Source organism: Myotis davidii, unplaced genomic scaffold (assembly GCF_000327345.1).
Source record: "Myotis davidii unplaced genomic scaffold, ASM32734v1 scaffold204, whole genome shotgun sequence".
Taxonomy (NCBI): domain Eukaryota; kingdom Metazoa; phylum Chordata; class Mammalia; order Chiroptera; family Vespertilionidae; genus Myotis; species Myotis davidii.
The window spans coordinates 6,770,290-6,782,326 of record NW_006299715.1 but is presented as its reverse complement, the minus strand read 5'-3'; the positions used below and the strand labels follow the sequence as shown (position 1 = coordinate 6,782,326).

At 42.7% G+C, this 12,037-nt stretch overlaps 1 protein-coding gene across 1 annotated transcript in view; it reads right to left on the bottom strand.

The window, feature by feature from the left end:
• Positions 1–12,037, bottom strand: part of SLIT2 (slit guidance ligand 2) — a 388,092-nt gene that overhangs the window by 64,515 nt on the left and 311,540 nt on the right. Inside the window, 4 exon segments of the mRNA XM_015571823.1 lie at positions 2,469–2,632; positions 5,300–5,371; positions 7,298–7,369; positions 7,884–7,955. Coding sequence (XP_015427309.1) covers positions 2,469–2,632; positions 5,300–5,371; positions 7,298–7,369; positions 7,884–7,955 — 380 coding nt within the window.

The window sequence follows — 12,037 nt, the reverse complement described above, 5'->3', positions numbered from 1 at the left end:
GTATACAACATTGTATTATTATTATTATTATTATTTTCTCAGAGAGGAAGGGAGAGGGAGAAAGAAACATTAATGATGAGAGAAAATCATTGATAGGCAGCCTCCTGCATGTCCCCAACTAGGGGTTAAGACTGCATGTGCCCTGACACATGCCCTGACCGGAATTGAACCATGACCTCCTGGTTCATAGGTAGACACTCAACCATTGAGCTACACTAGCCAGGCCAACATTGTATTAGTAACTACTGTGATCATACTGAACATTCCATCCTCTCAATTTATTCTTCTTATAACTGAAAGTTTGAAGCCTTTGACCTACAGCTCCCCATTTTCCCTTTCCTGCAGCCCCTGGTAACCACCATTTATTCTTTCTTTCTATAAAATTGGCTTTTTTAAATTAAAGATCCCACATGTAATGATTTATCTAGTGTTAACAAAGCTCTTTTGGGTAGGTACTGTCATTGCCTCTGCTTACACAGGAGAAAACTGAGGCACAGTGTGGCTAAACTGCTCCATAACTGCTGCAAAGTGAACCTGGATTTAGCCCAGAATAGGTCAGGCCGGGCCTCAGCTCTCACACTGTGACCCCCTGCGCACAATGACCCACTGTGACGCCCTGCACACTATGACCTACTGTGACCCCCTGTGCACTATGACCCATGGTGACCCCCTGAGCACTGTGGCCTACTGTGACCCCCTGTGCACTATGGCCTACTGTGACTCACTGCACACTATGACCCATGGTGACCCAAAGTACACTATAGCCTACTGTGATCCATGCACACTATCACCTATTGTGACCCATGCACACTAAGACCCACTGTGACCTAATGTACACTATGACCTACTGTGACCTCCTGTGCACTATGGCCTACTGTGACCCCCTCACACTATGGCCTACTGTGACCCCCTCACACTATGACCCATTGTGACCCATGCACACTAAGACCCATTGTGACCCAAAGTACACTATGACCTACTTAGATACATTTTTCTCACCTAAAGGTGCAAATGTTGGAAGCTTATATTTCCAGCTAGGTTTTCAAGCCTTGGAAGGCAAGAACATAACACGAACATCTGTATGTTCCATGATACCTAGGGTTTAGTGTTACACATAAAACATGTTTAATAAACATTTACTGATTATACATTTAAAATTTTCAAGAATTTCTCTCCTCCATCTAGTAATGATGAGTGGCTCTCTTGAAAATCTACAAATTTAGATTGACAGTAACCTTCTATCCCATCTTTGGTAAGGAATCAAAATCCATGCATTTGAGCCCGGCAGCGTGGCTCAATGGATGAGTGCCGACCTATGAACCTGGAGGTCACAGTTTGATTCCTGGTCAGGGCACATGCCCCGGTTGTGGGCTCCATCCCCAGTGTGGGCCATGCAGGAGGCAGCTGATCAATGATTTTCTCCCATCATTGATGTTTCTATCTCTCTCTCCCTCTCCCTTCCTCTCTGAAATCAATAAAAATATATTTAAAAATAAATAAAAAATAAACCTATGCATTTGACTAGCAAACATGGAAAAATGTACAAAACAAGTTTAATAATGTTTACCTCTAGGTACTGGGATTTAGTTTTTGCAGAAATGCAACATTTCTTTTCTTTTTTTAAGATATATTTTATTGATTTTTTACAGAGAGGAAGGGAGAGGGAGAGAGAGATAGAAACATCAATGATGGGAGAAAATCATTGATCAGCTGCCTCCTGCACATCTCCCACTGGGGATGTGCCCGCAACCCAGGTACCTGCCCTTGACCGGAATCGAGCCTGGGACCTTTCAGTCTGCAGGCCGACGCTCTATCCACTGAGCCAAACCGGTTTCAGCACAACATTTCTTATTATTTACAATTTATTCTTTAGATTTTTCTATGTTGGGTATATATTATTCTTGTAATAATAGAAAAAAATATTTGTTAATAAGATGCTATTGCAGATTCACAAATACATAAAACAAAGGGGGAACAAGGGACGTAAGGAAGGAAGGAAGCCACAGGCATATTATACCAGGAAGAGGGCAGCACGAGAGGCCAGAGGGGAGGTTTGGCCTGACACCAGGGGTGGGGCTCATCTCCTTACCTGGCGTCAGGAAGCCACAAGGCCCTGGCAGCCCTGGCAGCGGGGCACACGTTCAGACAAAGCAAAAGCAAAACATGTCACCTGTGAGAGGCTATGAGAGGAATTTCCAGAAATTGTGCACTCTTCACTTCTTCATGCAATTTAAAGAAAACTACATAATTTCCAATGGACTATTTCTGCAATTTATTTGAAAAGCCTAATTCTTTACTTGGGTGCCTCAGATAACTGCTCTGTCTTACCCACGCGTGGGTGGAAACAGTAGTTACTGGGGCTTTTCAGTGATACCTTTAAAATCTAGCAGCAAATGGTATTTTTGTTTTCTTTTGAAATGAATATGGCAAATTTTATTTATAGAAATAAAAACGATTAAATACCATACCTTGACATGTGAATTTTTTGGACGGAGTTGTGAGTAACAGTTTATCCGCCATTTCTCCAGGTCCGGCACAACGGGCAATACCCGGTTCTTTATATTCCGACTTCACCCATTCGGATAACCACTGCATGTTACAGTCACAGTAGAGAGGGTTGGCTCCAATTGCTCTGAAAAACACCACACACACACACACACACACACACACACACACATCTTATTTCCTAAGGGAACATAAAGCAATGCTCAGTAGACATTCTCTATAGATTTACTGACAAAAACAACTTAGAAGAAAATGAAGACATTGGGTTACCCATTTTCCTGGATTATGTGCAACTGAGATTGAGTGAGTCATCACTAGTGTTAACACATGCCTGAAATTTAGACAGCGTCCAGGTATTTGGAGAGACAGGTTTAAATTGGGTGGAGAACAACGCTGCCTTTATTCACCGATTATTTAATGAGAACCCAATCACAGTGCTGGATTCTGGAGATCCCAATATGAAACCTACATTACTCTTAACTCCCAAGAACTCCTTCTGCGAGGGAGATTAACCTATAGGCATACGTGAACACACACTTCCTTTAGAAGTGCTCTAGCAGAAGGATTTACAAGAGGACTGTGGACAGAGGATAACTCCGTGGGGGACTGGTGGTTAAAATGTCTAAGCTTTTAGATGAGCCAAGAGGGTGGGAAAGGCTGAGGAGGATGTTCCAGGGTAAAACCAGTGAGCACACAGGCACAAAGATGAGAAACTGCCTGGGAAAACAGAGACGCTAGTTCGTCAGAGCTGATTTAGACCGTCATTGGATGAAGGTCCCTTTACAAAGTGTTTCATTTCAGAGCTTTGGTTCCTACCCACACAGGCAGCAGTAGCGATAGGAATAGTAATCAAGGTAATAGCTAACATTTACTGTGTCATTCCATAGGCAGGGACTGTGCTAAGCTGTGTATTTACTCGAATTACATCATTTTATCCAAAATAGCAACTCTCTGATGTCAATAGTATAATAAAGCATTTCACAGATGATGAATCTGAGGCCAAATAAGTTAACCACTGGGTTTTCCAAATTGCCAAATTTGGGCACAAGAGATACATAAAACAGCATTTAAAAACTGATGAATTCTGATTGATAATTAACTTCAGATTAATAACATTTTAGGTCTATGGTCTACACAAAATTGAAGTTACTGTTTTATTAGAAAATCCCCATAATATGCTTGTAAAATACTTTACATTGCAACTTTAATGCCCAACTCTAAACAAAAAAAAAACTGGAATAAAAGTTAAGTTCATATCTGCGTCAGATTGAAACTCTTTTTACAAATAAAAAATGAGCAACATGATGTTTTTGAGTCATTTGGTCTCTTCCTTAGTGACATTTGCTAAGTCCTTACTACGTGAGGGATGCAACAGAAAAAGTGCATAGAGCAGAGCTGTTTGTAATCTAGGGAGTAAGAGACAAACGCATACATTAAATATAGGCGTGAACAGAACACAGGACAGAGAAGTTCAAGTTTTCCTCACTGTGAACGGGGTGGCCACAGAAAGGGATGTTCGCCTGAGCTCAAGCCACGCTGCCCAGTGCAGCCCTTCCTGCTCCATCAGCTTGACCTAGCGGATGGGACGGCCGCTTCCTTCTTTGTGCTGCACAGACTGGTCTGCCAGAGAGCACCACAGTCTCGCACCCAGAGCTATTGGCTTTCATTAACATCGTGTCTCAGGCAAATGACACCCCTGAGTAGTCCTGATGTTGACTTTGAGGTGCTGGGGTTCAAATATGGAAAACATAGAGGTCTTGCCTCCCGCGCCCTAATCGTTTAGTTGGAAGGATTAGTCACTGTAGGCACCAAACAATCATATTGCAAACACCTGCATGGAGAACACAGCCCCGATAGGACAAATTCAGATGTAGCATGATTGACAACTAACTCCTATCCTCCGCCCATCCCCCTGTCTCAATTTTCTACAGTCATACCTTGGGGTTTGGTGGGTTTGGGAGGGAAGAGCAAAACCAAGAGGGGACATGGCAGGCAACTTCTCTGGGGAAATGGGAGCCCAGTGACACTGACGTTTAAGCCAAAGCAGAGAGCCGCTCCCTGGGAATGCCCATGCAGCCTGCCCCAGGAAGGCTGTGGTTCCTAGGACAGCTCCCCCAACTTCTGTCCAGGTTGGCCATGGTCTTAACAGTACAACCGAAAATAACAGAATCATGAAATTTGACCCAGCTGAGTTTTTGGATCCCATTTATCCCATATTTTTAATTTCTAAAATTGCACTTCCAGGAAATATGGAGGTACGAATGGCTGCTGTAGTAAACAACACAAAGAAAAGTGTTTCACCCAGTGTGAGGATTTGGCTATTGCCCTCTACCACATTATAAGGTCGTGAACTCTGTCTCATTTATTTCTGCATGGAACCATAGCTATTGCTGAGTAATATTTGCTAAATAAACGAATCTTGTTTGAGGGAACAGGGTAGGCTTCATGGAAGAGGTGATAATTGGGATGTGTCTTAGAACAATTGGGTTTGCAGAGACTGAATGGAAGAAAGCCAATATTTTAGAATCGGAGAACAATGAGAGCAAAGGTATTGGTTAGGACGTTGGGTAAGCAAAGAGAACTTAACTAATGGGGAGTATGGGCCAAAAGAATAAATGAAGGCTGTCTTGTGGAGTTCACCATATCTACATTGAAAATCTTTACATTTTCTTTAAAATGGAACCATTCACATGTGACAATATGACAATAAAAGGGGCAGCAGAGGATGTGTGTTGCAAACTCACTTGCCAGGGACAGTTGGAGCCTAAACCCACATCATGAACTAGGTACTCACAGGTGTGACAATGCAGAAAGATCGTTGAAAGCACCTTCAGGCACAACAGAAATGTCATTTCCATGTAAAGAACTAAAACAAGAAAAAGAAAATTCAATTTCCTATAACTCAAAGAGTTCAGAAAAATCCCCATGCATGTATATGAAACTTCAGTTGATGATAAGCATTTTAAATCAGTGAAGACAAGATGGTCTAGTCAATAAATAGCTTTGGTATCTATTTCAGAAAGCAAAAAACTAGTTCCTACTTCAAGTCGTATGCATAACATAAATTCTAGGTTGAAGAGTTAAATGTAAAAATAAAACTGAAGTGTAGTAAGAGAAAATACAGAAGAGTTCCGTTTTATAAACAGGATAGGAAAGGGTTTCAAAATCATTGTGTAAAACTCAGTAACCATAATGAAAAGGAGTGACACATTTTTGAGAACAGAAAATATATTCATACTATAAAAGATTACATATAAGGAAGAGGATGGGGAATATTTGCAACACATATTAGATACGAGGAATAATTCCTTTGTGAAAAGACCTGCAAACTTAGAGTCAAGTGCTAGATGTACAAAGATATGTAAGTTAATAAGGAAAAGACAAAGTACCCAATAAAAACAGGGCAATGATATGATCAGGCTCATAGATTAAGCAGCACAAATGCTCAATAAAAAAAATATATTCAAATGCTCGAGTAATTGGAATTGCAAATTAAATCAGAAATGGGAAATAAAGTTGCTTTTGTCATACGATAAAAATGAAAGGATTGATGATATTCAATATTGGCAGGAGTGCTTTAAAGCAGGTACTCTATTAAATAGTTGGTGGAAAAAATAAATGTGTTAATTGACAAAATCCCATTTGAAGGGCAATGTGATGATTATTTTTCGTGTTCTCCCAGTACACTTGACGGTAATTTCCCCTGCAAATCATTGCTGGAATTACTAGCACATTGGTACCAAAGTGAACGTGTGGGCTGTTCTTTAGAGTGATGAACAGAATTATGAAAATTTAGAAGTAAAACAAATGATAGTGAAGATGTGACAGAAAAAGAACAATTCCTATTTATGGCTTTTAAAATTGATATAGCCAGGGAATATGTATATCATCAAAATAACCAAATGTGTTGCCCTCGCCAGTTTTGCTCAGTGGGTAGAGAGTGTCAGCCTGTGGACTGAAGGGTCCCAGATTTGATTCTGGTCAAGGGCATATGCCCCGGTTGTGGGCTCAATCCCCAGTTGAGGGTGTACAGGAGGCAACCTTTCAATGATTGTCTCTCAACATTGATATTTCTCTCCCTCTTTATCTCCCTTCCTCTCTGAAATCAAGAAAAATATATTAAAAACAGAAACAAAACAAAAACCAAATATGTATAAGGGAGGATCATAAAAGAACATCAAATTGGATAATGGTAAATTCTTAGGGACGGTACTGGTCTTGAGGATCATGTTTTATTTTATATGCTTTAAAATTCACTTGTTATGTAATCAGCAAAGACAGCATTTCCTACATTTCTTTCAAAATTAGTTGACTCTATGTAAAACATACCTCTAAATATTATATATTATCAAATAAGCAATTACAGCAAAAACATGACAGAAGAAAAAATTATATTGTCGCCGAAACCGGTTTGGCTCGGTGGATGGAGCGTCGGCTTGCGGACTGAAGGGTCCCAGGTTCGATTCCGGTCAAGGGCATGTGCATGGGTTGCGGGCACATCCCCAGTGGGGAGTGTGCGGGAGGCAGCTGATCGATGTTTCTCTCTCATCGATGTTTCTAACTCTCTATCTCTCTCCCTTCCTCTCTGTAAAAAATCAATAAAATATATTAAAAAAATTATATTGTCCAAATTAAAGCTGATGAACAATGATGTAGTCAGATATGCTTTTCCAAATTTGTAGTAAATCCATATAACCAAACACACCCAAGGATCAACAAAGCAGTTAAGCCACTAGTAAATAGACAACTCCATCCCTGAGAAGAATTTCTTTGTTGAACATCAGATGCTTACAGTAATCGAAGAGACTTCAATCCATCGAAGGTTCGCGGAGGGATACATCTCAGACGGTTGTAACTGAGAATCCTGAAAGCATATAGAAGCCAAGTGGTCTTACTCAGGCATCCCAAAAGGGCCGGATGTCATTTTTAAAATAAAGTGGCTAAGAAGAAGGTTATTTTAGTATCTTATAAATTGAGAATATTGACACCTAATATTGTTTAAAAAATATTGTATTGTTTTAGTGAAACAACCTATATATTTCCTAAGTAAAGCCCAGAAAGCTTCCTACCTCCACAGGTGCTGATGCCTCAACTGTGCCCTCCAGAAGGTGACCTTCTGCATACATTTGCTTATGCATCGCCTCTAACCCCCCCACAGGTGTAAATATCCCTTCTGTCTTTTATAGAACCCACCACCTTTGTAATGTCTGTATTTGTTGGCTGATTGAGGCATTATTTGTCTGTTTCTCCCAGCAAGTATTTACATTCCTCAAGGGCAAAGATGCTATCTGTCTTGTTTACCAGGAATGTCCAGTCCCTAGAAAATGCACTGTGCCCATCGACTTAATGAAAACTCAGTACCGCACTTTGACACTCACAAGGTGAGGAGCTGGGTCATGTTGCTGAAGCTCTGGTTAGAAAGGGTGCTTATTCGGTTGTTACTTAAGTCTCTGAAAGAGAAAAAGAAGGAAATGGAGTCTACTGTTAGTACAGACATGGAAATATTCATGATTCATAGAAAGAGAAGGTCTTTTTGTTCAAGGTCATAGCAACAATGTTAGCGCTCAGCTTTTACCTGAAAATAACAAGACATCGGGCAACCTTCTGGAATAGACTATAATGTTATTCACAATGATTCATGCGCCTTGCTTTGGCCAATGAGGTGTAGGCAGAAAAGATTTAGAACTTCAGAAAAGATTTAGAGCGAGCTCACTTTTCCCATGCCCTTTCTCCTCTCTCTCTCCTGTAAGACTTGTTACCTTCCCCAGACCCTGTGACTGCTGCCTGGTCCCAGAACAAAGGCATGTGGAGGCCAGTTACAATGGACACATTGTATGGGGGAAAGAAACCTTTGTCTTTGAAAGTTCCATCAGTTACACATACTTATTTTCTTGGGAATATATCCTCACCAATATATCCTCTCTCTCTCACCCTCTCCCTTCCTCTCTGAAATCAAGAAACACATATTTGAAAAACACCACCACCAACAACAAAATGCCTTAATTAAAAACTCTGCTCTGCCCTTGCCAGTTTGGTTCAGTGGATAGAGCCTTGGTCTGTGCACTGAAGGGTCCTGGGTTCCATTCTGGTCAAGGGCACATGCCCAGGTTGTGGGCTCAATCCCCAGTAGGGGGCATGCAGGAGGCAGTCAATCAATGATTCTATCTCATCACTGATGTTTCTATCTCTCTCTCCCTTCCTCTCTGAAGTCATTAAAAATATATTTTAAAAAAAGCAAAAAAATAATTCTGCCCTTGGCCAAAGTCAACAATACATACTAGGTCTTCAGTAAATATCTATTTATTGAATGATAAGTAAATGAGAGAGATGTGAATTATTTACCGAAACTAAATGGCTATTTACAAGTGCATTTTGTACTATGGGTTGTAATTTATATTCAGTGAACTTGATCTTATTTTTGTTATATATAATACTAGGGGCCCGGTGCACAAAATTCATGCACTGGGGGGTGAGGCTGGTCCCTCAGCCCAGCCTGTCCCCTCTCACATACTGGGAGCCCTCAGGGGATGTCCTACTGATGACTTAAGCCCTCTCCCTGCTCCCCTTAGGGAGTGGGCCTAAGCCGCAGTCTGGCCTCCCTTTGTGGGAGGCGACCGGGCTGATCAGGGGAAGGCACCAGCCCCATCACCCTGCTGCTGCAGCCACTGCCAGCCACTGCAGCCACCAAGGTGTTTTCATCAACACAGACTCCAGTCCCTTCACCATGAAAAAATGACAACTTTCTTTGGGCATTTTCAAGATGTGTCTTTCATAGGATATGACATTTCTTTCTTTCTTTATTTTTTTTATCCTCACCTGAGGATATGTTTCCATTGATTTTTAGAGAATGTGGAAGAGAAAGGGAAAGACAAAAACATCAAAGTGAGAGGGACATTCTGATTGGTTGCCTCCTGCATGAGCCCTGACCTTGGCCCCGGCCAGTGAGGAGCCTGCAACCTAGGTATATGCCCTTGATCAGAATCGAACCCAGACCCTGCGGTCTGTGGGCCAAGGCTCTATCCACTGAGCCAAATGGGCGAGGGCAGGATATGACATTTCTTAGTCCTCCAGCAGCAGACCTTTGTTTTTTAGTCCAGGAGTGAGGTAGAAAAACTCTACAACACCTCCCTGGATTCTTATTACCCAAGTTACTAAGAATATTACCAGAGGCATACAGGGAACTTAGCCAATGAGCGGTCAGAAAAGGTGTTTCCTCTGTAGTTCACACTGATCCCCAGCTTGGCCCCTGCCCAGGCCCTCTGGCTGGGGGTTAGGCCTGAGCAGGGGACCCCCAGCCCACTCCGATGGATGGCTTGCCCCTACCCAGGCCTCAAGCCTCTGGCCGAGCCTTAGGTATGGGCAGGGGCTCCCTCGGCTCTTATTGCAGGCTCAGGCCCTGCCCAGGAGCCTCCTGGCTCAGGCCCTTCCTAGGCTGCTCAAGGCCCACACGGGGCCTACCTCGGAGTGACCTGGGAACCCTCTGCTGCTTCCAAGCAGACCCAGGCCACTGGTGCCTAGTATTCAAATTAACCACCATCTTGGTTGGGTTAATTTGCATATTTGCTCCTGATTGGCTGGTGGGCATGGCTGGTGGGCATGGCTGGTGGGTGTAGCAGAGGTATGGTCAATTTGCATGTTTCTCTTTTATTAGATGAGATATGTGATATATATAATATAATGGCCTAATATAAATACCCTCTCTAATAAAAGACAAAAAGTGTAATTGACCATACCTTCGCTTGCTTCCCATTGGCTAATCAGGGCGATATGCAAATTAACTGCCAACAAAGATGGCGGCCAGAAGCCATGCAGCTGAAGCGAGCAAGAGGCTTGCTTGCTCTAGAGATGGGGGATGCCAAGGTTTCCCGCCTGCTGCGGCATTGATGAATTCAGCCCTATCTCACCACTCCATACATGGGCTCTTTGCTTACCATCTAGAATATGAATGAGAGTCCTGATGCCTTCTACCTCTTATTGATTCATGACTTACATTTTTCTGAGGGGCAGTTGCCTGCAACCTACCCTTTGGAACTAGTTTTGTATTACAGGTCTTTGAAAGTAACACTAACTGACTCAATCTACATTAAATAGGGAAAAGAACTTGGGAATTTATTGGAAGGACATTAGGTAGTTCACAGGTGTCAAATAGAGAGAAGGATACCTCTGAGGTTCTAGTGATAGAAACTGGTGGACACTCATTGAAAGGCTTGCCTCTAGAATGAATCAAATCCAATAGAAGGTGAATGGGTGCTGGACAAGTGTGCACTACAATATCTATATAAGAAAAGCCTAAGTGACCGTTACAGCGGAACCACCAGTCACTATGATGCGCACTAACTACCAGGGGGCAGATGCTCAACACAGGAGCTGCCCCCTGGTGGTCAGTGTGCTCTCACAAGGGGGAGCTCTGCTCAGCCACAAGCCAGGCTGACGGCTGCCAGTACAGCGGTGGTGGTGGGAGCCTTTCCTGCCTCCTCAGGAGTGCTAAGGATGTCCGACTGCAGCTTAGGTCTGCTCCCCGCTGGCAAGTGGACATCCCCCGAAGGCTGCCGGGCTGCCGGGCTCCCCGGGGAGCAGGCCTAAGCCAGCAGGTGGTCATCCCCGGAGGGGTCCCAGACTGCAAGAGGGCACAAGCCAGGCTGAGGGACATCCCCCCGCACCCCCGAATGCACAAATTTTTGTGCACCTCGCCTCTAGTAATATATAATGAAATATAATCTTATATAACATTTACATATACATATTTTGCATTTTGCTTTAGGAAAAATTATGAATATATACACCTCCATATACAGTGGGGCCTTGACTTACGAGTGTCCCGACTAACGAGTTTTTCGAGATATGAGCCATCTCTCGGCTGATTTTTTGCTTTGAGTTGCGAGCTAAAATTTGGGTTACAAGCCAGCTTCAGATACCCCACCGCTAGTTGGTGCAGCGAGCGTCACAGTGCATGCCACAAGATCAGCCCAGCATCACGTATCATTGTAATGGTGAAAACTGATTTGACATGCAAGTAATTTGAGTTAAGAGCTTCGTCACGGAACAAATTAAATTCGTAAGTCAAGGCCCCATTGTATTCAACAATGACACGGAGATTAGTGAAGGTGTATATATTCACTGATGTTTTCCTAAAGCAAAATGCCAAATCTACACTAATAAAAGAGAAACATGGTAATTGGCGTATGACCGCTACCCTTTTCAATGGCTAATCAGGGCGATATGCAAATTAACTGTCAACTAAGATCAGGCCTGGGTTAACCGCCAACAAAGATGGCAGTTAATTTGCATATGTAGACACAATGCAGGGAAATCCATGCATTCATCCATCCACCTACCCACCAATCGATCTATCCATGATCCTTTCTTCCTTCCCTCCCTCCCTTCCTTTCTTCCTTCCTTCTTCCTATTCTTCCCTCCACCCATAAAGTTATTAAGATAATTTTCAATTCCAGAAACCAGAAAGCAAAGCTCTCTGACTCTTCTCAGTTTCTCCCTCATCACACCCAGGTGCCCTCTGTGTTCCAAACACACC